The sequence below is a fragment of the Bradysia coprophila genome, chromosome IV (genome assembly GCF_014529535.1).
Source record: "Bradysia coprophila strain Holo2 chromosome IV, BU_Bcop_v1, whole genome shotgun sequence".
Lineage (NCBI taxonomy): Eukaryota > Metazoa > Arthropoda > Insecta > Diptera > Sciaridae > Bradysia > Bradysia coprophila.
The window spans coordinates 12,850,074-12,876,844 of record NC_050738.1 but is presented as its reverse complement, the minus strand read 5'-3'; the positions used below and the strand labels follow the sequence as shown (position 1 = coordinate 12,876,844).

The 26,771-nt window shown below is 36.0% G+C and overlaps 4 protein-coding genes across 5 annotated transcripts; 3 read left to right on the top strand and 1 right to left on the bottom strand.

Moving 5' to 3' along the window:
• Positions 1–4,430: 4,430 nt before the first annotated feature.
• On the top strand, positions 4,431–6,012 carry LOC119066353 (zinc finger CCHC-type and RNA-binding motif-containing protein 1-like; the record flags this gene model as incomplete). The annotated part of the gene is made up of 4 exons (XM_037168771.1): positions 4,431–4,612; positions 5,246–5,354; positions 5,419–5,486; positions 5,558–6,012. Coding segments are annotated over 4 exons (642 nt in total), but the record flags the coding sequence as incomplete, so codon positions are not given.
• LOC119066348 (abscission/NoCut checkpoint regulator) lies at positions 5,863–7,189 on the bottom strand. Its single transcript, XM_037168764.1, has 5 exons — positions 7,021–7,189; positions 6,790–6,947; positions 6,296–6,722; positions 6,087–6,232; positions 5,863–6,022 (listed from the first exon to the last, which is right to left on the bottom strand). Exons 1-5 carry the CDS (start codon positions 7,066–7,068, stop codon positions 5,959–5,961), a joined length of 843 nt encoding a protein of 280 aa, XP_037024659.1. The 5' UTR covers positions 7,069–7,189; the 3' UTR covers positions 5,863–5,958.
• A 1,587-nt stretch (positions 7,190–8,776) lies between these two features.
• On the top strand, positions 8,777–10,139 carry LOC119066345 (26S proteasome non-ATPase regulatory subunit 6). Its single transcript, XM_037168758.1, has one exon. It carries the CDS (start codon positions 8,899–8,901, stop codon positions 10,066–10,068), a length of 1,170 nt encoding a protein of 389 aa, XP_037024653.1. The 5' UTR covers positions 8,777–8,898; the 3' UTR covers positions 10,069–10,139.
• A 1,804-nt stretch (positions 10,140–11,943) lies between these two features.
• On the top strand, positions 11,944–16,287 carry LOC119066341 (probable aconitate hydratase, mitochondrial). 2 transcript variants are annotated; one of them, XM_037168753.1, is made up of 7 exons: positions 11,944–12,132; positions 12,763–14,073; positions 14,141–14,289; positions 14,348–14,519; positions 14,581–14,792; positions 15,410–15,701; positions 15,775–16,287. In XM_037168753.1, the coding sequence occupies exons 1-7, from the start codon at positions 12,118–12,120 to the stop codon at positions 15,970–15,972; spliced, it is 2,349 nt and encodes a 782-aa protein (XP_037024648.1). In that variant the 5' UTR covers positions 11,944–12,117; the 3' UTR covers positions 15,973–16,287. The 2 variants fall into 2 exon arrangements, with proteins under 2 accessions (XP_037024648.1, XP_037024649.1); XM_037168754.1 differs by lacking the exon at positions 11,944–12,132 and adding an exon at positions 12,354–12,471 and having other exon boundaries at positions 15,775–16,278.
• The last annotated feature ends 10,484 nt before the right edge of the window (positions 16,288–26,771 follow it).

Sequence of the window (26,771 nt, the reverse complement as noted above, 5' to 3'; positions counted from 1 at the left end):
GTTATCTACTTCATTCTGCAGATTTATTATTTTTTAAATGGTAAGGGGATTAAGGAATCTTATCCTTATTAAGCGCTATAAATTCCAATCCAAAGCTAAGTCGAATAAAATAAGTTTGTGTCGATGAATGCAACTGTCACACAACACGATATATACTAAGTATTGGACCAATAATTCGTTAATAATAATTGTACATTAGCATGTAAGTACCTCAAATATTAGATAAATTGGTGAACAAGAGTAATTTATTTAAAAGCCGTAGATAAATCAATCGATAAAATTTATGACTTAGTGTATATCACAGAAAATATATATATATTGCGTATAAGTAGTAACGTACATTTATGTAGTGTTTTTAGAAGAAATGAAAGGAAGACGATCATCGCACTTTTATAGCATTTACTCAAATAATAGCCAAATAACCAAAATATTAAATTTAAGAATTCAATTTAGATGATATATCAAAATGAGACAAATTTCATTTTAGCAATTTTCGACAAAAAAAATGACACTAAACTTTAGTGATACTGTTGCCAGACCAGACCGATTTCGGTTGAGAAAACACTATTTTTTTTAATGAACGAACACTTAGTAGTGCCGAGTATACGGGATCAGTGCAGATTTCTGACGCTGACTTTGGTTAAATGAAGCTCAGAAAGTTATCATGGGCAAGACCAAAGTCACCCAAAATGCCACTATTCAACTGAAAATGTTTTAACCTGTCACAGACGGCAAGCATATTTACAGTTTTACTATTCAAACTATTACACTCGAGGAATTTTGAAAACCGACACATTGTCTGTTTTGTGTTTTACTCGGTTTTACTGGTTTTATGTGAATTTTCAACGCACTTGGTGTTAAAGATAGCTGCCAAATAGAGTACTAATTTGTATGAAAAAAATTTCCAGATTTTTTTACAGTTGCCAAAATGTGTTCGACACACTGTCCAGTTTCAGTACCCTATTTAAAGTACCACTCATGCTTGAAGTACGTTAGAATTTTGCATGTATTTTTATATGGAGAAATCAGAAACTCAAGTAAAACACAGAAACAGAAAATGTGTCGGTTTTCAAAATTCCGCGAATGAACTTTATTTGACCGAAGATTTTCATAGATTGATTTCAGAAATCTTTTATTTCATTTGTTTTGAACATGATTTTTGCAATATAAGATCTCATTAGTCAGAGCTTGTCGTTTATTGTTGTTGTCGGTGTCGATAACAGATGACAGCCGTATGCAGCAGGTTAAGAAATATGAGTTCGACTATTCTATTTGGCCTCGACCTCGTTGCATAAAAACTCTAATCTTTCGCCATTCAATAATCGACAAAAGATATTCGTGTACTATTGGGAGTATGTATCAAGTACCACTGTCGCCATGGCATGATGAGAAATGGTATTTTGCATATTAATACGAAACGTTGAAAGACGTATTCAATTTTCTTTCGTATCGAAACAGTCAGTCGTCGAATGTCTTGCATGTTTGTTCGATATGGTGTCTACTTATTGCACGGATTAGTTGGTTATGTGATAAATGCTTAGCATTCGAGTTAGCCACGTATAATGATGGCTTAGTCATCAGTTGGTTGACAATTCAACAAATGTAAGATAAATTGCACTTCGTATATAAAACAATCAAAATTCAAGTCGCATGTTTGGTTTACGAAGTTTTGAAAAAACTCCACTTACTGGATGGATTTGATTCTCTTCCCAATAAGCTCGGTTGAGTAGTTATTCTACTTATGAGTAAAAAAACCATTTTTTAGGTCATGACGCCTGTTGATTGATCATAGTAACATTCTTCCAAACACACCATGTTTATTTGATAGAATGGAACTCTAAGACTTTGTTTGGTCAAAATTACAGTCATTCAGTAATATCCAACGGCGACCAGAAGCTACGTAACGCATAATGACCTCACAAACTGCTGACGCGATAGATCATTATCATTAACAAAGCGAGTGTTTTCTAGTCCAAAATTGAACCATTCTATCTAGTGACACATTAATTATACCGTTATCTGGTCGGTGTGACCCTAATAAAATGAAATTTATTCAGAGGAAATTAACAAGTTATGTTCATTGTTTTCACCTTAATGAAATACATTTTTTTTAATTTCCTTGAAAATGAATGGAACTGCTACACGAATCCTTTGGGTAATATGGAATCGTATATGGATATTGTTTGATCAAAAGAAAATGTCTAAAATAGACGTCTCTGTTTTTAAATATACTATAGATGTATAACTGTTGATGGTGCACACAAAACTATAAAATGTAAAAACTTTATCTAAAATATAGCAACAAAAAGAAATTTATTGTTTTGCGAATTGGATCGAAACATTTTTCGTTTCGTTATTTCAACATTTTCTTTTTACTACAGGTATATGTTTTCTCCGTATCTTTAAATGTTTTCGGTGTATATGTGTATACACTACTCGTATCAGAAAGTCAAAATTCAAAATAAATTGCGAAATCGATTGAACACATTTGCATAAATAAATAGGGGAAAAAATGTAAGAAAATATGTAAAATATCCAGCAATCGGTTTAAATCTCATTTGTTATTGATCAGCAAATAGTTGTTTCCCCATTTCTGGTATATTATTATGAGTGGTACAGGAAAAAGAAACCGAATGGAATGTAAAATTGTTATTTTGGTGGCCTATTACTGATGCAGATACGCATAAAACTCGGTTGTTATAGTAAAATTGTCTAAAAAATATTGTGAAAGTAAACGTTTTATCAGTTGTAAGTAATCGCGTTTAGATCTATTATACGTTGGCTCCCTTTCTTGTACTAATTTACTGATAAGTTGAATTTATATAGCGAATAATGTTGAAAGCAAATACATAATTATCTATACCCTTGGATAAATGAACCAAGTTGTCAACTGTTGAGTTTTATTTTCAAATATACTATGGATCCACATCACAGCCTATGAAGGCATAATAGGAGTATAAAAGCTCTGCTGGATGATGAAAAACCAAAATCGAAATATTCAATGCAACCAACGACAAAGCTTCGAAAAGCTCAGTACTCGCAGGGTGAACCCAAAGCTCACGCTATATCCTACATCATACTTTATTTATGTCATTCAACTCAGCCAGAGAAATGATAAGTTGGTACGCCTGTGGCGAGATAGAAGGATAGAAGGAACATTGGAATGACAGTAGGAGAGAAGGTGAGAGAATTACATACAAAAAGGAACATTGGAATGACAGTTCGCTCCTATGGGAGATAAGGTGAGAAAATTGCATACAAATTCACTTACATTCTCTAACATAGAAGCCAACTGTCATTCCAATGTTCCTTCTATCTCCCTCTATCTCTGCAAAAATAGATCAGCGTTAAATAGTGTCACATGAGTTGTCGATTTCACAAGGCTGACATCAAAAGACGTTGAAAATTTGTGTGTCGACCCACTATCCAATAATTTTTTTTTTTTGATTTGAGGTTAGCTTTGTGAAATTGACAACTTATTTGACAGCTCAAACGACATTGACAATGATCTATTACGAACTATAGATGCCTATGTTGCATTTTATGAATTACTGTGCAAAGTACTTTTTCAGTCTCACGATATGTGTGTGCAGCGTGTCATAATTACGCACCTAGAGCCTAATGAAGTACTTTGCACTCGATGTCATAAATAACCATTTCCGAACTTCATACAAATTTATGCGCCTGAGCTTTGGGTTTACTATAGTTACACATATGCAAGAGATGGAACTCTAATAGAACCGTTAAGTTCAAAACCTTTAATGAGAACTCCATCAAAAAATGTACAGACCTTCTTCCATTGAAAGAAATCACCTGGAAAAGGAGAATCCATTAGTGATTAATGAGGTCCCAAAGCGAGAAACAAGAAGATATTGTACGAAGACTGTTGAGGGATTCTTTTGAAAAACAACCTACCGAAATCGGACTGATTTTCCAGTGGACTTTTTTATATGTGCCTAGAAAGGTATTCGACCCTAGAAGCCAAAACCACTTTTAAAAAAATTCTTCGAAGTTTGTGTGGCTGGTTAAAGGTGAGCAAAAACCGAAAACTTGCACTTTTCTTACAAAAATTTCTCCAGTTACACGAGCCGTACAGGGTCGTGTGGGGTGTCATTAGAAAGGTAATCACATGTACTATTGAGCAGAATAGGGACTTATTGGGTTGAAAATTCATTGACACTGAAATATGTGCAGTTGAAGTTTTCAACCGAAGTCTTACAGAAATTTCTCGAGGTACTCAAAACGTACATGGTCGTGTAGGGTGTCATTTGACGGGTAATTTAGGTAGGCTGTTTTTCAAAAGAATCCCTCTGTTATGATGATAAAAAAATATGTGAGAATCGTGTCGACCCTACATCATCCAAAATACGATTTTTCTGCTTCGAAGTTCAAATAGTGCACGTGAATATTTGACGAAAAATGAGTATTAAACGAAACGGCATGAAACGCACAAGATCTTATGTCATCGCTGTCAATATTTTTGTTGTGTATTTCAATGGGTTTGTTTATTTATCATGTCTAATAAAGCAACTGTGTACATATCCAATCTTCCGTTTACATTAACAAATAACGACCTGCACAAAATATTTGAAGTTCACGGGAAAATTGTGAGGTGAGTCAGATATGACGGTCAAACTGTCAATATCGATTTTCCGTTCTAACATTTTTACCATTGGGGCAATACATTAGAGTTTGAAAGAGGAAGTTTACCAGCCTAATCGAATTGGGTAAAGACTCCCTTAATTTTCCAAAATCAAATTAAATCGTTAGGGAAGCCTCCTTAAGACAAATGAACATTTTGATAGTCATTTAGGCAGGCGAATGAGTATTTGAATGATAGGGGCAAATGAATTTTATCCAAGGCTCTCTACCTTTGATTTTATTGATTGGCTTTCTGAACATAAAGCACAAATAGATGGCCTGTAATCGTTGGATTCGTATCCAACTCAATGATGTCCAGCGATGACAATAGAAATTCGTTTCCGTCCTGTTGTAGACCTTCTGAGAACAGAGAAACCTCGATGTGTGTAATTCAAATTGTATGAATGTAGGACATGAAATGGAGGTACATTGGTAGCACACTAAGGTGTTACGTACTAGAGTTCATTTTACACCTACATTTCAATATTCCATATATTTCGAAGCTATAAAATCTACCGGTCAACCCGATCTGATAGTAATCCTTATCTACTGCGTTGCCTTATTGTCTTATCGCTCAAACAATTGACATTCATTTAACTCATAGAGTGACGATCTTAAAGGATAAAAGCCGACGAAGCCGTGGAGTCGCCTTCATCCAATTTCAAAAGCCTGAAGAAGCCGAAACATGTTCCAAAGCCGTCGACAACACAGAGGTTTAATATAATGAGACCACATCATAACTCATGAAACAGGAACTTAATGAAAATCTTTTTCCAGATGTTTGGCCGAACGCTGAAAGCGAGCATTGCCAATGACAACGGTCGTAGTGCTGAATTTCAAATAAAGTTGGTGTTAACAGAAAGCGATTACACGTAAAAATTCCATTTATTTCCAATGTTTTGTTGATTATTTTTAGACGAACATATACAGAGAAGCGAATCTGCTTCGAATGCGGTTCCGATGGGCACCTGAGTTACAAATGTCCCGGCAATGTATTGGGAAATCGCGAACCGCCGCCCAAGAAAATTCGTAAAAAGAAGAAAACGAATGACGAAGCCGCTTTTGACTATTGGAAAGATGACAGTGATAGTGCCGAAGATACAAGCAAAGGTCCGGCAAGCGAATCAGAAGTAGTGATTAAGAAACCAAAATATAAGAAAAGTGCGTACCTGAGCGACGAGGAAGAGTTAAGCGAATGAAGCGTTATTGTAGATTGTGAGGTATGGTGTAAATAGCAATTTTAATATTTTAAAAATTAATCGAATAATAAAGCAATTTAGTGAACGGCATTCGTGTTGTCTTCTCGTCGTTCTCAAGCTATCCGTCATCCTCTTCTTTGATCTCTTTGTAGCACTGTTTACAGAACAGATCTCCCTGATACCTAATGTATAGTAGAATAGGTTCTCAACACTCTGTTTCGACAAGGAGACCGTTTCAAATCTTACCTTAACTCAGCATCTTCATTACAAATTGTGCACCACGGCAATTCCTCGAGGTCTTTATCCTTCTTTCCTTCAGCATTTTTTACAAATTCCTGTTCTTCGGGTGTGAGTTCTATGTTTGCATCGGGTAAGGCTGCCTCATCCAAATACTAGAGACAAAAAACAGAGTAAATTTTTGACGGTGAGATGACCTAATTCGTCGATTCTCTTACCTTGGACACCAATTTTTTCACTTTCGTCTCATCGTCGGAATCACTTTCCTTATTTGCATCAGCTTTCATATCATCCGAACTGGAGCATCCTTTCAACGCAGCCAGACGCCTCTCAATATCCTTAATCGGATCGGATTGTTCGTCCAGTGATCGTTCCTCCAAAAACTGTTTGACAAGATCCCTAGTCTTCTCCTCGTCGGTTCTGGTGTCCATATTTAACAAAATATCTTTGTTGGAATGTTCCTTGTGCGCGATGCCCTTCAGATTCGATACTCTTATCGCAATGTCAGCAAACGACTGTGAATTGGTTTTGGAATTCAAACGGTCTTCTTTCAGCGAAATCAACCGATTTCGTATCACTTCGTCGAGATCGGTCTGGGCTTCAGCAGGAATCGGTGCATCCATAGGTGAAATGACTGCAGGATCTCTGAAATTTATGTTCGTGAAAGAACAGTAATATGAACGTGGTATCTTGCATTGAATGTCAACCATACATTTCCATGGGTTCGTCGCTGGATGATAGCTGGTTTTTCGTATATTTATCGTAGCAACTGAGACAAACTTTTTTCTCGGCTCCCTTGAATTTAGGTAGCGCTAGGGACTTCTTAAGACATTTGGAGCAGAATGAAAAACCGCAACTGGGACAGCCAATCTTTTACACGGAACAATGATGAAGAATTGCGTCATCAAAACTTTTAACATTTTTAATTCAGGTTTCAGCTTACTTCTTTGCAGAAAAATCCATAACTTTTACTACACGCATTGCACGACATCCTGCCTGATCAAAATCATTAACTCATTCACGGCCTGATTTAATTTCGTATTTTGTTTTGGGTGTTTCTAGTGTAACCAAAACAAAAGAATGGAAACTTTCTGTCATCGAGATGATAGACGTAGAAAATATTTCGCCGAGTTGCAGTGTTGACAATTTTTCGCTGGGAATGGTCTCGATAAAATAAAATAAATTGCGTCACAACTCTTTGTTAGATTATTATCCACAGACAAAATCGAGAATTATACGTTAATTCAGGGCCATAACAGCGCAACGAACCTACATACGATATGCTTTCGAACACTCACTGTTACTAAACCTGCCACAAATAACGAAAGGAATTATTGCGCAAAGTCTGTATACTGTAATATGTTTGTTCCAAATAACTGTAAACCCAAAGTTTGACAACTTGAAGGTAGGTTCGATGAAAATTAGCATCTACCCTTGTCGCCCGTACTTACCAGGACCCTATATTTACAATATGTAGAAACTCTGAGTCGTCTGTCAAACTGTCAAAAACAAAATTGTGCTGACTCATCTGATGCAAAACCTTGTGTATAGACTGTTATGATGAAAGAGAAGAAGATATTTAGACAAGTACCCCAAGGCAAGTTAAAATAAATTGGTCTTCTGTCCTCTCACTCTCAACGTACCACGTTGAAAGAGAAGCAAATACTTTGACAAGTACCCCAAGGCAAGTTATAATAACTAGTCTTTGATTTTCTCGCTCTGATCATAACAGTCTATACTCGCTATTGTCGATCTTAATATGAACATCTTTAGAACCACCTCACACTTCACACTTAATTTAGTATTTCCTTCGATTAAATTTTCTTTTACTCAACCAAAAAAAAATTGTTTTGACAAAAGCACAAAACGGTTTATCTCGATATATCTGTTCTCTGCAGATGAGATAGTGTATGCACCTCCGTCCAAAATGTTTATTTTGACGATTTGTATTATGTAATTACGCCTTCGATTCAGTATAGACTGTTATGATGAAATAGAGGAAAACATTATTTGGACTAGTTATTTTAACTCACATTTTGGAGTAAATAATCAGAACGAGAAGACCGCAGACTAGTTAATTGTAACTTGCCTTGGGGTACTTGTCAAAGTATTTGCTTCTCTTTCAACATGTTACGATGCGAGCGAGAGGACCGAAGACCAGTTTATTTCAACTTGCGTTGGGGTAGTGGTCAAAATAATTCTTTCTTTTTCATCATAACACTCTATACAGTGTTTAAGGAGAGCGAAAGCCAGTTAAATTTAATTGGTCTCGGGGTCAGCTGTCAAATATTCATCAATGAAAAAAGAAATTAAAATTTTAAATTTGTATGTGATTTCTCTAATTTTGACGTGTGACCCCGAGACCAGTTTAAACAAAGTGGTCAAAAATCGATCTCCTTAAACACTGTATAGAGTGGTCTTCGGTCCTCTCGTTCTCATCGTAAGATGTTGAAAGAGAAGCAAATACTTTGACAAGTACCCCAAGGCTGGTTATAATTAACTGGTATTCGGTCGTCTCGCTCCGATCATAACTCTCTATATGATATTATGCGGTGACAAATTATAATTAATACAACAAGAGATCTGAATGTATTTTTGTCGACTAAATAAAATCAAAAGTGATGTACGACAACACTGCTGATGCAGACGTTCATTTCAGAACTAACTTCGTACCAAATGAATCATGCAGCTAACTTCACACAGTAGCTAGCGCACTGTCATGACATTGCGGCTTTGAAGAAAACAAAATTGTCTTTGAATTCGTGGTGGAGTGTTGAACAAATTAAATCTCATCGCAAAACGTCAACATCGTACTCTAAAAATGCCTGCTGAGAATCTGGAAGAGCAAGGTCTCGAGAAAAATCCGAATTTGGAACTTGCCCAGACAAAGTTTCTACTAACATTGCCAGAACATCGCAATGACAAAGCCCTTGCTGAGAAACTTCTGGGAGCCATAAAGGCTGATAACATGGCCGTGTATTATGAGGAGGTGTGCAAACAGCTCGACTGGAAAGTGGATCAACAATTGTTGGCATCGATGAAAGTAACGAACCAGCAAAAATTGGAAGCCCTGGACGCTGCTATCGAAGATGCTGAGAAGAATTTGGGCGAGGGTGAAGTACGTGAAGCTAATTTGAAGAAATCCGAATTTCTTTGTCGAATTGGTGACAAGGACGCAGCAATTACGGCTTTCAGGAAAACATATGAGAAGACTGTATCGCTTGGTCATCGTCTTGACATCGTCTTCCACAACATTCGCATTGGTTTGTTCTATTTGGACCACGATTTGATCACAAGAAATATCGAGAAGGCCAAGACTTTGATTGAAGAAGGAGGAGATTGGGATCGTCGCAATCGGTTGAAAGTGTACCAGGGAGTCTATTGCGTTGCGATTCGTGATTTCAAAAGTGCGGCCAACTTTTTCCTAGACACCGTCAGCACATTCACCTCGTATGAACTGATGGATTATGTTACGTTCGTTCGTTACACCGTTTACGTGTCCTTGATCAGTTTACCACGCAATGAGCTTCGAGACAAAGTGGTCAAAGGTGCTGAAATCCAGGAAGTTTTACACTCATTGCCTGACGTTAAATCATACTTGTTCTCGTTGTACAACTGCCTCTACTCCGACTTCTTCAAAGAACTCGCTGAAGTGGAAAATATGCTATGCAAGGACTATCTAGTTCATCCTCACTACCGCTACTACATCCGTGAAATGCGAATCATTGCGTACACACAATTGTTGGATTCATATCGTTCGCTGACGCTGCAATATATGGCCGATGCATTTGGTGTGTCGATTGATTACATCGATGCGGAATTGTCGCGTTTCATTGCCGCTGGACGATTGCACTGTAAGGTGGATCGAGTTGGAAGAATCGTCGAAACGAATCGGCCGGATAACAAGAACTGGCAGTATCAGGCAACGATTAAGCAGGGAGATTTACTATTGAATCGCATTCAGAAATTGAGCCGAGTAATTAATATTTAGAGATTGGTAAACATGATGCCGATGGTTTTTGTTTGAGTTTACAATAAAGAATTTCAGTTTGGAACTAAAAATTCTGTTTGATTGTGTTAGCCAGTTCGTGGGCAGAGTGAGTATTATGAGTCAGATAGGCGTCTTTTCTTCCAAAATAACCGGTTACCGACGTCATTTTGGCGGAAGATTGAAATAGAAAGTGAAAAATGCTGATCCCGTTCCAAAATTATTTGAATTTTTTTTAAACTTTTCTGCGAGGCGATGTTGTTCGATTAGATTTTTAGGTAAGTAAGTGAACGAGATAGTCAAATGATGGTGGTTGAATTTAACAAAATCATCTAAAAGTTCGAAACAGAGAGGTGAGTGACCTTATCATCATCAGTATAACGCAGAATATGTTTTTGTCGATCAAATTTTCGGCACTTAAGAGTCATTTCGCCAAAACTTCGAACAATCGGCTAGCCATGCCATCCGGATTTTTGAAGAGTATGGTACTCATCGAATCCTTGCTTCATTACGAGTTCAACGAGGTATATCTTGCCTCTCTCGGAATTGTCGTTTTCGTGGTAGAGCTGTTTGAAAAATAGGTGGTTTTCAGGAGGAAATTTTTTCACACTGATTATATCGGCTAATATTTGAATTCGTTCAAATTTTAGGGCTGTTGGCTGTACTGGCTTTAGTGACTGTATTAAGAAAATATTTCTCTGACTAATAACTTCCTAACAATATAAAAACTTGTGCTGGAGGGACTATTGGCTGTAAGAGATAGGGTAATTTCTCAAATGGCACCTAGTGCTCCAAAGATATTTCGACCGGTTTGTCGACCAATTTCATTTTTTCATTTGTTTGTCTAAAACGGAAACACACCTTTAGAAAGCAAAAACTAAAACTTTACTCAAATTCGTCGAATCCCAAAAATGGTTCTTCTCGATCATCGCTACATAAATGATCATCTGAACTCGATCGTCGAAATTTTGACGGTGTTGTGTCTTCCATACAAATTGTTCGAAGATTTCGGGATCTCACTCTAAATTTGATATTGTAGAAGACTCAATGAATCTAGGTCGGGTCCCTTGTGTCAATATACTCGCTTTACGTTTTCTTAACTTATCAGTTATCATAAATGATTAATTGGGGATGGGCAGTTGAAGTTTTGGAACAAATTTTCTTTTCCATTTTTTTTAACACAAAGGTCTCGACTAACTGCTAGATTTAGTGTTCAATTTTTTTAACATAACTGGTTTGATGCTGAGAACAAGTGAATGAAACACTGATGAAACAGTAGCCTCAATTATAAAGATGAAGAGCAGAGGTGGTAGTACTTCATTTTGTTGATAACAAAAATGACTAACCAGTTTTTCGGAGTTTAAAAAGTCACATCGTGGAAATATTTTCAGAAAGAATAATAAAAATCTTATTAACTCTATCGAAATGGCAACCGTATCACGATATATCCCTTGAATCTGTTACTTGTACAAATCTGTTTGATACAAAGTCTTGTACTTCGTTAGTTTAGTAAACATTTTGCTATATATTGTAAGAGACCCCTGACCGGAGCTTATTCTTGTCGTTGTGGTCGATAACAGATGAACAGTTTCTTTAAACAGCTATAAAGCTCAGCTTTGGATGTAGTGTTCCGCCTGAAGACACATTTAAATCATGACAAGCTAAAAATGATCCAAATATTGCTGTAATTTTTCATAAGTGTAGTCAATTCACATATATCTTGGTTTCCAACCTGCTCTTTCCTTTTGTAGTTTCCTTATGATCTTTACACATTCTTGCCGAGATGAAAAACTAAAATTGAAAATAGTTCAAAATTCGCACCACACCGACAACAACAACAAATTCATTCGCTGTCCGGTAGATGACACCAGGCGCAGTATGACAGTATTATGCAATCAACAAATTTGCATCTGCCATTTTTTCAGAATCTAATAATTCTTCCAGCTAAGAAGGCTGAAGAATAAATAGTTGTCAATTTATAACTAAAAAACCGAATTTTAAAGTGATTTTTACCCCTAATTTGATCGAACTGATCCTAAAGAATAATCGAAAATGATTAACATACAGGTGAGTTGATCGAATTCGACGATTTATGTGAATTGAATTGATGCATTTTCGTAGAGCAAAAAATTTAATTTATGCAAATAGTATGCCGTAACGATCTAAATTGTTAATTAAGTCATATTGCTACGGTCATTAACTGGTGATTTGTCCGAATTGATAATTGATCTGGTTCATTGAAAAAGAAAAAAAATCCAAGAGGATTTTCATTAGACCTGTGACATAAGAGAGTACATAACCTCATCGAAAAGTTGCGTATTTTCTCTTCCCTTGGATTTTCTTTATCATTTTTTATTGCATGTCGATTGCCTTGTTTATTGTTATCGCATTATGATGATATCTACGGTGAGTAGTGCCAATCAAAATATTTGTGTGATTTATGGACTTTGATAAGGAACGACTAAACTGCAAAAAAAGGTCGTAGACTAAGGGTTATCATCAATTAGAATTATTGTTTCTCAGGTACTTATAACCAAAGAAACTAAATTTTTGTTGACGTCAGCTCAAAATAATGTTCGGGAAATTGCAGAGCAATTTGTGCGCCGCATTTTAGTCAAGCAGTAAAAGAAACCGATTCTATTTTTAGCCATTGCGATGTTTGTAATATTTTTATCTTTTCGATCTATTGACTTTCAGGCAAAACGATTGGCCTCACATGCCGTGTCGCTCAATCAACGATGGTTCCACGCAAGCTGTGTAGCATCTGCCAAAGTGGCTATGTCGAAATTCGATCAAGGCGTTTACATGCCGTACGAAAAACTTGCCGGCAACATCGATCAAGTGAAGAAACGCTTGAATCGCCCGTTGACCTTGTCCGAAAAAGTCCTCTACTCCCATTTGGACAAACCATCCGAACAAGATATTGTACGCGGTGAATCGTATCTACGTTTGCGACCCGATCGAGTGGCCATGCAAGACGCCACCGCTCAAATGGCTATGTTGCAGTTTATTTCGTCTGGGCTTCCAAGAGTTGCTGTGCCATCGACCATCCATTGTGATCATTTGATTGAGGCACAAGTTGGTGGCGAGAAGGATTTGGCGCGTGCAAAAAATATAAATGAAGAAGTTTACCGTTTCTTGGCGACAGCCGGAGCTAAATACGGAGTAGGTTTCTGGAAGCCAGGCTCTGGTATTATCCATCAGATCATTTTGGAAAATTACGCTTTCCCGGGTCTGCTGATGATTGGTACAGATTCGCATACTCCAAATGGAGGCGGTTTGGGTGGTTTGTGTATCGGTGTTGGTGGTGCTGATGCTGTCGACGTAATGGCAGATATTCCATGGGAATTGAAATGTCCCAAGGTCATCGGTGTACATTTGAGTGGCAAAATCAGTGGCTGGACGTCACCAAAGGATGTCATCTTGAAGGTAGCTGATATTCTTACAGTAAAAGGAGGAACTGGCGCTATCATTGAATATCACGGCAAAGGAGTCGACTCAATTTCTTGTACTGGCATGGCAACTATTTGCAACATGGGAGCCGAAATCGGTGCAACTACATCATTGTTCCCGTTCAACAGTCGAATGGCTGACTACTTGAAATCCACCAATCGTGAAGGCATTGCTTCGGAAGCCAACAAATACCAGGCTCAACTGTTGACGGCTGATGCAGGCTGTCAATACGATGAAGTGATTGAAATTAATTTGGATAAGCTGGAGCCACACGTGAATGGACCATTCACTCCAGATTTGGCTCATCCAATCAGTAAGCTCGGCGAAAACTCCAAGAAGAATGGCTATCCAATGGACATCAAAGTTGGTTTGATTGGATCGTGTACAAATTCATCGTACGAAGATATGGGACGTTGTGCCTCGATTGCCAAAAATGCTCTTAAGCACGGAATCAAATCCAAAATCCCATTCAATGTAACCCCGGGATCAGAGCAAATTCGTGCCACCATCGAACGTGACGGTATCGCCGAAACATTCAGACAGTTTGGCAGTACGGTAAGACTTGAGATAAGAAATGTTCACGATTAAAAGTATCGTCATCGCTGGAATATCCGCATTTCAGGTTTTGGCTAACGCTTGCGGTCCATGTATTGGTCAGTGGGATCGTCAAGATGTAAAGAAAGGTGACAAGAACACCATTGTTACATCGTACAATCGTAATTTCACCGGACGTAATGACGCCAATCCAGCCACTCATTGCTTCGTAACCAGGTACGTTGATTCTTTGACATCGATGAACAGAAACTAACGGACAATGTCGTATGCATAGCCCTGAAATGGTCACTGCTCTTTCAATTGCTGGTCGCCTTGACTTCAACCCCTTAACCGATGAACTAACAGGCAGCGATGGAAAGAAATTCAAATTGGATTCACCGTTCGGCGATGAACTTCCATCGCGAGGATTCGATCCCGGCATGGATACTTATGATGCCCCGCCAAATGTAAGTGGTTGCACAGACATTGTTCGATTTGTTCTCATCGAAAATATGAACGTTTGTTCAGGATGGAAGCAAAGTTAGAGTTGATGTCGACCCAAAGAGTCAGCGACTCCAAATCTTAGAACCCTTCGATGTGTGGAATGGCAAAGATCTGACCGAAATGACCGTTTTGATTAAAGTGAAAGGAAAGTGTACAACCGATCACATTTCAGCTGCTGGACCATGGCTCAAATACCGTGGACATTTGGACAACATTTCAAACAACATGTTCATTGGGTAAGAAAAACGATCCTCCTAACATTTTACGCTGATAACAAACTCGCAAGCGTTGCATTTGTCTCGGAAAATAAAATAATCGTTCCATTTAACGGTCGAACCCATAAACACTCATATTTCTCAATCCGAATCTAAAGTGCGAGTTTTGTTATGACTATTTTCGTCTGGAATCAATATTTCAATTCTGTTGATTATATTTTCCATCATTTCGTTGACTGTGTATATCGCGCATACGTATTTTTCAACGTCTCACATGACAACATTCGAACGACCTTCGCTCAGTATTTTTATTTGTTGATAAGCTCATTACGCAGTGTTCAGATGACTTGGTTGTAAATTTTAATTTGTTTTCTTTGGTAAAGCACTTAGAGCTTAAAACGATTACAGCGTTACCTGTTGAGAAATGTGGTGCCGGTGTGAGTAATTGGAAAATGTTATACTTTGCTGTTGGTTATGTAACGCACCGTATGTCTCAGAGCTTATATTTCGTTTAAAAATTGGACTTCAAATGAATTTCATCTCGCGTTCCCTCGGTCCCTGCTTTAGAAAATCCACTTGACCGATATAAATGCTCATCTTGTTATCGACGTCTTGCTCATGCAAAATCATCATTTCAGTGCCGTCAATTCGGAAAACAATGAAGTCAACAAAATCAAGAACCAATTGACCGGTGAATGGGGTGGTGTACCCGATGTAGCTCGCAGCTACAAATCAAAGGGAGTGAAATGGGTTGCCGTTGGCGATGAGAACTACGGCGAAGGATCATCCCGCGAACATGCCGCTTTGGAACCACGTCATTTGGGTGGCCGTGCTATTATTGTAAAATCGTTTGCTCGCATCCACGAAACAAATTTGAAGAAACAAGGAATGTTGCCGTTGACGTTCGCCAATCCAGCTGATTATGATAAGGTGAGTTTTTGAGTGGTTTTTTTTTAGAGAAGTGCAAGAGGTTAAAACAAAATGTTTTTTTTTTGTGATAAAGATCCAACCAACCGATAAAATCTCAATCCTCGGCCTCGCTAACTTTGCTCCAGGCAAACCAGTTGATTGTGAAATCAAACATGCCGACGGTAAGGTGGATAAAATTAAACTGAACCATACGTTCAACGATCAACAGATCGGCTGGTTCAAGGCGGGTAGTGCACTCAATCGCATGAAACAAATTGCTGCTGGCAAATAAATTATTTTAAATTTTTCTGTTATTTTACCTACAATATTTTTTAAACAAAAAGAAAAAAAAACCATCTCAAAATTTGTAACGTGCATCTCCCAATTAATTACAAACGAATTTGTTTATTTTAAAATTTTTATTTTTTTTTATATTCAAGTCAAAATTTGTATTCAGTGTTTGTTATTTGCCATCGCAGATGAGTCGCGAAACAGGTCTGTATCATTACTAAGCGAAACGATAATTAATTAATTAAAAAGAAGAGTTTGTAGTAGCGCTGGTGCTAAGAGAAACAATAAAAGAAATTGTATATATCAATGCAACCAACGATCTGATTTTATTTATGTATTCGAATCCCCTTCGCACTAGTGGGTATTCTTCAGCGGTTTTTCCATTCGACATAACAAAATACAGATTCATCAAACTGTTCACTTGTGTGCGCATTTTAGGTATTTTCGACCTTTAAATAAAATGATTAGTTTGGGGACCGAAGGTTCCAAATGGGTCGCTGTCGTATTAAATACAATACTAATGAATTGTCGATAGATTTAGAAAGCTTTAAAGAGCTTTGCAAGCTTTCACGTGTTTTGGATTCTCATAGGAAATAGAGAATAGCGCGTTATTCAAACCTGGTATAAAACCCGACCCGTACCCGATGTGATTTAAGAGACATCGAAGCTTTACGGAAAAGCATACATTTGGGCGTTTTTGTAATACTGGATTTTAGTTTACTTTTGATGATATCTTTCCACCAGAATCCTTTTTCAAAAATATAGGAACGCAATAACGACCACGAATGTGTAAACTTTCAACAGAAAATAGATTTGGTTGTAGCAGCTTTAAGAAAACTGAACAGTTTATGACAGTTTCGTTAAACTGCTCACTTTTCTTGGAGCGAGTCAAACAACTACAACCAAAACCAATTTTTATTTAAAGTTAACATATTTGAGGTCGTACATTTTTCAAAAAGGATTCCTGATGAAAAGATATTATCAAAAATGAAATACGCAAATATAGGCTACCAGCAAAGCATCGATGCCTCTTAATATGAGCATGCTTTTAGGTTATCGAGTTTCGAAAATTTAAATCGGGTCGGGTTCTAGGAATGTATCAGTCCCGCAATGCGTAGCGTTACAAATTTGCCAAATATCTATCATCCCAGTCGATTATTAAATACATCTTACATAACGGCAACACAAGCTATTGAAACATGTATATTTTCCGTTGGTATGCCGACCCAAAATCAATTTTATCGGCTTTTTTTGTTCTCGGGATTCAAAAATGTCAATCTGGTCGGGTTTCCGAGTTCGGGCTGGGTCGGGTTCTGAAAATCCTCGTCCGTCCCGCTCATCTTAAGTGGGAATATTTACTTATCAAATCCGTCAATTTCAATTCAATTGATGCTATTGTTGCTACATGCAACTATGCATTATAATGTGGTACGAGCGCGTGGAATTAAATGATTTTATTTTAAATTGGTGAACCTTGAAATTAGCAATGCAAAAAGCCATAGATCTAATTAGATTCTATATTTCCCTTCGGCCTGAAATTTGAGAATTCAAACTAATTGCAATACGATTCTTTCTTAGGTTAGCGAAGGTTGTGGTTGTGGAAGTAATTGAAAAATATATATAACTGGCCATTTAGAGAACGACTTATGGGCGATGTATAGTGTTAAAATTAACATTAGAACAAAATAATTCTGTCAATTTTGACACTTATACGTCGCCCATACGTCTCTCTCTAAATGGCCAGTAAGAAAGTGGAGATTAGACCTCGGATTAGACTACATCCAAGGAACTTTCTCTCTTCGTATCGATCAATAGCAAAATGGAGAAGACAACATGGCATGATTTACATTTTTGTACATTTACGAGGCACCAACAAAATAAATAATGAAATAATCTCTAGAATTAGCAAATTCTTTGCCATAGACATGTTTCATGCTCTTGAATTTTTTGAAACATATTTTTCGAGAAAATTTTCAATAAATTTTAGAATTTTCGAAAAAGTAATCTCTTTAAAATAGTTTCTGCATAAAACTCTATAACTTTACCTTCGCAACCAATCCTTTATTTGTCCCACGAATTAAAAATCATAAAATTGAAGCAGAATTTCTAATCAACTCACAGCTCTAGCCAAAATACCCCGAATTGACACCTTATCTATCAAAAATCTTTCAGGCATCTGGTTGTTAGCTTTAAAAGGTGGTTTTGTAAAACATTTGTTCGTTAGTAAAAGTCAACTTCGCCCACTCAGGTACTAAGACGATACGTCTTTCTTTAAACTTCGAATAAAGCTGTAAAAACTCTACTCCTTTACTACGAGTAAATGCCACGATAGCCATGTAGTTACTATGCCGGCAGTATATACAAATATGTCACTGGCATGAGATCGACATATGGATAAATTCTATTTTTAGTACCTTGAAACGTTTGCACCTGCGATATATTTTATTTTGCATATTGTATCAACATTGTGGGTATTTTAATGTTTAAAATTAAGCAAATTTGGGGTACGTGTTTCGTCTCTGCTATGGAAGTGCGTCATGTTGAAGTACAATATTGTGTCATTGCGTCATTGTTTTCCTTTCATAATTTAAATTAGCTACGCAGAGACTAAATTAAAGAGCCTATACTGTTTTTATCATCGCAACTACGTCATAAGTCATTCGCTTTTCGTTATTTGTCGCTTTTTCGTGGAATATGATATATTGGTTATTGTCTTGTACAAAAGTGTTAAGCGCCGATGAACCGCATAAATTCTATTTGAACACCTTTACTGTACAAAGTTTAACTTTTTTACCGACATATTTTGGTGCACAAAATAAAATGTCTGTTTGAAAAACAATAAAAAGTTGAAGGCACCTCTCAGTCGCTACTTATTTCAACACTTGATTTCCAAACCGTATGCAAAGTGTGTGCATTTGGGAAAGTCGTCGATTTTCATTTACCTTAATGTACACCATTGTTACTGGTTCAAGTCGTTTACGTGTTGATACTATACGTTCGTAATTATTGCAATTATCTTATACGTAAGTTCAATGTACAACTTCAGGAGAAATATGCGTCATAAATCTGCTGTCCAATGTTTTTTGCCCTTTCAAGCTTATCGTCAGTATATGTATTGAATCTGTTACTTCCTTTGATCTAAGAGTATTTTTAATAGACTCATACAAAGTCTTTTATTTCAGTAAATTTAACGTTTATTTTGCTATAGAAGATCACATTAGATACAGTTAATTACTTATAAATCGCCGTTTCTATCGATATCAGATGTCAGGTCAATTGAATTCAATCGATATCTTCTTCAATGGCAATCGCATAAATTAATTCAAAAGAATTAATTTGAATTTCTCGTCAATTTATCAAAAATAAAAAATTAGGGATTATGTCAAGATCTCTTTCAGGTAAACCTGAACTAAATCAGGTGGTACTGGACCTAGTCATTATGAAATATCGAAAATGTTTGGGCATTCCAAACGATTTAATTTCGTTTGTTGATAAAATCATGACCGTTGACTGAGTATCTAATAAAAAATTTTATTAACAAAGTTAATTGTGATCACTTTACATGTGGTGGTTCAAATATTTATAACTTAAAAATTTCGTCAAACTTAATGTTTGTTAACGGGTACCTAAAATGCTGGCTGCGTTGCCTTGTTGAATAGACAAAGACTGAACATTCACTAGTTTCACTTGAGGTAATAAAAAGATTTCGCAAGCAATACAACAAAGATAGGACGGCAGTTTATCTTAATTTACAGCTATTGTACTATTGCGCTGTCTATTTACTAGACCATAGACCATGTCGTTTCTTGATGGAATTCTCTGATGAGTCTGCTTTAACGTCCTTTGAAATATGAAAAAGAACCAACTTATTCGGTGTACGAACTGACGAATATGTTTCAAATAAGAAAAACCACTCCTATGGTCCTTCAGTCTTTTTAAGTGAAGGAAAAGCAAGGTTTTTAATTTATTCAGTTAAATTACAATTTTAAAGATAAAATTATTTCTTTGAAGTTCTTCGTCCGTGGCATTGTTCTTAGGATCGAAGGCACATTTCCTCGTTAAATTGTTGTTGCAAGGTTATATGTAGGAAAAGGAAAAACACTCGGGAGATGAAAGTTTTAATGGCATTTCATCCGCGAGAGGTATAATTACTCTTAGATTTCATTGGCTTTACTTGTGTGCCGTCACCGCAGAGTAAAGTTAACCAGGCAGGAGTGGACGTTTGACAAGGGACCTGAATAATCTAGTAGCCCTATGTTTTTTGCGAACTAAATTTTTCAACTTATGTCAGTGTTCATTTGAGTTCATTTTCATACCGTGTATTAGGTCCCTTATTTGACGTTTCGAAAATGAACCGCTCCTGCCTGGTTTATTTTACTCTGCCGTGGTGCCGTATATTATAATTTGTCCTGAACTCACTTTTGATATGTATAATAGGATAAACAAGAGGTCAAAACGTCATAAGGGCCTCAAGGTTTGCAACTGAAACAATAAAGGTTTGCCAATTAATATTCTGACTCGAATTTCGTTGACAAAATTCAAAGCACAGTCAACGGTTTTGTCTGTACAGAAATATTATACAAAGAATGTCGTCTCTGATTTCTTCATAAATTAATTATTATTTAAAGATTCACAAAGATCGATATCGAAAGACGCTTCATCCCATCGAAAAGCGACAAAAAAGAAATATCCTCGCAATTCCCTATCAATAAGATTGAATGCCAATTGATTTTATTGGTTGTGATGGTTTTCGATCAGTATGTGTGCGATCATTGGGAATGGCTTATTAATTTTTCGGAACGGGCTGTGTGATCGCAACATTTTATAAAACTTATTTAATATCTCGAAAATGGATCGACATAAAATTTCGGTAAAAATTGTTTCACGTGTTCCAAAACATTTGTATTTTATCTTGTTTGAGACACATCTTACAACATAACTTTGTCGATTCAATTTTTGAAATCGAAAATATGTTTTTTCCTTTGTTTTCGTTTCTTCATTTTTATAAAAATGTTGTCGTACTGTGTTGTTGTAGACCATAAAATGTTAAGTTGATGTAACATCTCATCGTCATATTTTCCGTCATTAAATATGGATTTATTCATTATTATCATTTTTAATATAGAATTTTATCGAGACAAAAACCCAACTGGCGCAAACTTAAGCATACGTAGAATATTAGAGACGCAAAATATGTAAAAAGTAAAAACATAACCACGTCGTCGCTGAAACATTTAAACATCAGATTTTGTGTGTCGCGGACGATATATACTCCAACATGATGGTATACACATGATGGATGGATTTATTATACCGAATGAAATAGGAACTTTTTTCCCCTTTTTGCATTTCGGTTTGATGGCATTCTTATGAATCATTAAATCGATAAATTAAACTTTTCTTCTTTAAAACCATTTTTTTTCGTTATTTTTCAATGATTTCGCTCGCCGTTTGTGTGGAACTCAGACCAGAAAAGTTATATAAATCTGGCGCATTGGATGACAATTACGTTATTTGTATTCCAGCAAGGAAATACAATTTTCGGTTGATTATTTTATTAATAACAAAAAAATGTTCAACGTTTTTACGTGCGTATTTCGCTAATATCTGATGCGCGAGTGTAAGTTCCGATGTAAAATATGGAATGTCTTCATATTTTTATTAACATCGGCCAAAATGGAATACATGTGTCCATGTCCACAACATTGTTATGAAATATGAAATATTATTACGAACGACGAAAAAAATTATTATATTTTCACGTCTTATGATGGAATCATTTCGTATTGAACGAAGAGGATAACAGTTGAGATAAGCCAAACATTTTTAATGTCGTTTAGGTTTAATTGAAATTTAACATTTCTTTTGGACAGATATTAATATCTTCACATTGATCACATGTCGAAGAAAGTAAATCGTTAATGGTGATGAGCTTATCTGATTTGTTTTTATCCATATGTAACATTCTGCGATGTCAATTGAGAAATGGAGATGTTGAATTTTGGTTTAATATATTAAACGAAATGATCACTTATCAAAACAGTTCATTATCGGAAATACTGCAAATTAACCACATTTCGATACTAAGTTATCAGGTCTTCTTCATATCTGAGTGCACTTTTGTGTAGTTTGATTTAGTTGTTTCATCTTTTCATACGTCATTTCGATAACGAATGGATGTTTTTTCGCACTTGTGAGATAATGAATTTTCATTTTTTTTCTTGCACTAGTGTGTAAAAGTGATCTTGTCGAAATAGTAAATTTGTCCTTTTTAAATGAAGATTTTGCGCAGTTACAATTTGGGCCCAAGTTAGAAATAAGATTTTGTGCATCCGACAACTGAAATACGACCTATTTTGCCATGATTTTTCATTAAGAAATGTCAGTTTTTCCCGAACTCGCTTCGCTTGTAAGGAAAACTTAGAACTGGTGCTGAAAAAATCGTCATTTCCTTCTTGGTACGAAAAATACTATTATGCACAGTAATGAGATCCACGCATTAGTGTGTGAAAATTCTTTGCAACAAAAAAAACTTAATTCGCATCACCTTTTATTTCGAAAACTTGGAGCTACACGTTAACATAAGCGGTAAGACTTCGCAAGTAAAATCAACTACGATTAAATGAAGGATTTTCAATCTGCACACATCTAAAACGAAAAACTCAAGTCATTCGATACTAATTTCTGTCTTGTGCTAGTTGAATAAAAAATCTCGTATAAAAGCGATCAAATTTCACATCTCACGCATTGACTCATCAAAAAAAGAAAACGTTACAACAATGTTAAGTGTGTAGATTTTTAGCATTAACACATAACTGATAGCATACATTACCACAAATTTTAACATATTTTTACCAAAAAAGTGTATTATCAACAATAGAAAATAATTAAGTTTGCAAATAGTAAAAGCTAAATTTAAACCATTTTCATATTTACACGGCTTATTTTAGCAATGCGAGAATAAATAAATTAGCGTATACTATTTAGGAACCATGTGCCAAGATGACTATGCCAAATTTCTGCAGATAAGTGAATACAAATAAATCGCGCATTGGCTACTTCCAATTTCAAAGTTTCCTCGTTTTCAAAAATGTTTCTATGTAACTACGGTTGAGCCGAAAAACGGATCATTGTCAATATGTATTTACCCCATTCATACGTCGTCATGACAAACGATGAGTTTGAGAACACTTCTCCCGTCTCGTATTTCAACAACACGTTTCCAATGCGTCCAATCTTGTTCGTAGGTCTGTGCAGACGAGGCAGAACCACTTTTCTAGTGCTGTGCAAAAAATAATAATTTTAAATTCAGAACCAAGATCAAGTGGATCGGTATTTTATTAGATACGTGGAGATATACAGATATACGTGAAATTCGACATGTTTTCTGTTTTGAGAGTTGTTGTTGTCTGTAAATAATTCCACACAAAATTTGTTTATTAAATGGAAATCTAGATTTTTTATTTTAGTATTTCATTCTTGTTGCGAGCGCTTGCCTACAGCCACGCACATTAACCGGTACCGCCCTATTATAATTTCTTATTTCTCTAATTTTGCTTACTTCTCTAATTTTGCTTACTTCTCTAATTTTGCTTACTTCTGCAATTTTGCTTGCTTCTCTCATTTCTACATATACTCGTTATGGAGAAATGATAGAAGTTGGAGAAATAAGAAATTTATAATAAAACGGTACTTCTACATGTGCATGGCTGTAACCAAAATTCAGAAAATAGAAATCTAGATTTTCATTTGTTCAACGAAATTCTTGCGTAATCAATTATACAAACAACGACAACTTCCAATTTAGAAAACATGTCGAACTTGGCGAATCATCGTCCACTTCGCCTGGTACATTATCAATGTCTGTCTATGCATTCTTTCAGCTTAAATGAAGCTTAAAATCCTTTCGTAGACGTTATTTCATCAAATCTATTACTTGATTTGGTCAAAGGTATTATCGACAGATTTAAATAAAATCTTTTACTTCAACTGTTATTTAAGGTGGCAATAGCTAAGAGCTCATCATTTATTTTTGTTGTAAGTCTCGATAGGAAATGATGTGGCTGCTGGATAGGCATCCTCAGAATTTCACCAAATTTGTTGTTATTCCTTAATTCAAAATGTTCCTATTGTTTCCATTAAGTGCATGACTTCATTTGTACCCGTCCAAAACACGCTCATGGTCGCGCATGAGCCTCTAGAACGTATATTCTCTGAACAATCAACAATCTTTGACTATCGTTTTTAGACTATTTATGTCTTTTTGCGGGAGACCCCTCAAAACTAACTTGTACCTCTTATCCTATGAAACTTGCTGCACGATCAATGTGACTAATTGTTTGCTGATTCAATTTTAGTAAAAAAAAAGTCTCAAAAGGCATGTGATGTTCATTTCTACAACGCTTGTGTTATTATCATTGTTATACGAAGACCACTGAATATTCCAAAAATAGTTGGGATTCTATTTAAATGTTTGATTATTATACGAACGAAGGAACATAAACGTTTTTGATTTGCGCAAATTTGAAAGTGTGATCGGATGGCTTTAAACGAGTGTGGTCAACCGTTGAGGAGAACTACATGCAAATTACAAAAGTAAATCAAAAAAATGACATTTACTAAAAAATCATCAAACTCTAAAGTTTTGCACTTTTTCAGCGAATTGGATCTAATTAAACCCGTCTCGCTTATCAGTTTATACACCCAACCCGTAGCTTTCGGCTCTACAGACAGTGACTGTAAAAATTTAATGTAATATGTGATAAGTATCATTCAAATGTCAATTAACACGAGCAAAACTTTACACAAAAGATGAACTGAAACGAGTAAGAATATGAGAAACTATCTCGCTAATCATACAATTTGCCATTCACATTATTTTTAGAAGTTATTTTTAATAATGTACACAACACCTTTTTTCATATTGTTGAATTAATATGCCACATTCTCATTATTGACGATCGTTTTATTATTTGATTTTGTTTAGATGTGGAACATACCATTTTTTTTCTCAGTAGAACAAATAATAATCGACAAATGACACACATTATTTATCTGCTAAAGACGCCATATGGCTAGACCTGTGACGAACATTGATGAATATGAACCAGATGAGCTTTCTGTTAACAAACATTGGCTTTACATTGAGCCTTATTAATTTCGAATGTACCGAATGCAGTACGACTGGTTTGTTGTCCAAACACAAAGCAGCAGAAAATGTTCGTTTTTAAATCAACGATATTCAAAAATTAATGTTATTGAGCCGGAGATTGCTTTTCAGAGTCATTGAAATAAATTCTTTCAATAATTTTCGCAACAAGCGACGAAAAGTTGGACTTTCCTTTGCCTTTATTGCGAAAAATGTTGTATACAGCTCGATGATAAATGCTTTCTTAGGCACATGATGCGTATTGTCACTCGAGGCCGTAGGCCGATAATCTACACATCTAGTGCTTAAAAAAGCATTTATCACTCGGTTGTATAAATAACTATTTTACGAATAATTTACCGAATATTCGAAATCCGTTTAACTCTAGCAGTTAACTGTCTGTTCGACTCTATCTCAAATAACTTAATCAGAGATAGGTTTTATAGTTATTAGACCATAAATATTTAGGGTGGATCGACCAACTTGAAAATCCACACCCATTCATACCTTGCTGAGACTAACCTAACTGCATCATTACTTTTTAGAATCCGACTACTTTCGAGTATAAAGCACAGGTGTTTCAACGCATTTTTGGGATGGTGTCAACTAAGCTTTTCGAACAATAGGGTCTTTCTCGTACAACTTGAGGAGAGTAGTTGTGCAAAAAAAATATTTTAACAACCGTTTCTCGGTTGAGAATTATTTGTATAATGGGGAAGACTATTTCGGGCACACTAATTCCAAAAATGTAATCTCCGACTGCTATCAATGCAACGCTGAATCTTTCATCCGATTTCCCTGTGTGGGCAATCGGAATATCATTGCTTACGTGTGGGAACAAAAATATGTCACTCAGTGATTCATCCACAGTCGAACAGCTGTTCTGGAAAGCAGTCGGATTCAAAAAGTAATAATTAGTCAGGGGTAGACCGATCCACCCTAATAAATTTTATTCGCATTGATTTTTATATGTTCCTTCATCTGTTTCTAATTTTCTTGTTTCCTCAGCCAGTCTACTCGATTGTAGATTAAAGAGTTCGAACATCGAGCTTTTCATTCGAAAAGCAATATTTGTCGTCGGCTCTAGAGGGCAAGCAGTCACGTCACCAGTTTATCTTCGTCCCGAAGACTTCGGGTCTGCGACTTTATTTGATCTAAGTAATTCTCACCAGTTTTTGCTGTATGCAACCACCTTAACTTAGGGTTCATCGCTTATTTTTGCCCATTCTGTCGATGCGGAACAGAAACTTGGTTTGTGCCTGGTAATCAGTTTTTACATAGAAGTTCTTAAACAAAATACGTTAAATTTCAACATCGATAAGTTAAACCAAATCGCAATGTTTTCATTCAAATTTAATTCCGAGTATCCCGACTGTGCCACCGTCCATTCGTGGGTTTCGTGTCTCACTTCTCGTGCTAATTTCTTTGTTTTTTCTTTCTTTTATTTTTTCAACGAATTATTATTTCATGGCGTTTATTGTTCTAATATTCTACATATTCATCTTAACTCTTTTATATGCGCAGCGTACATTCATATAATATTATTTGCTTTATTACTGTGTGTGTGCTTTCAGATGATGTTCAGAACGACGACGTCAAGTCAGGTGGTGTTTAAAAATTTGTTAATTAAATATGAGAATTTGTTTGCAATT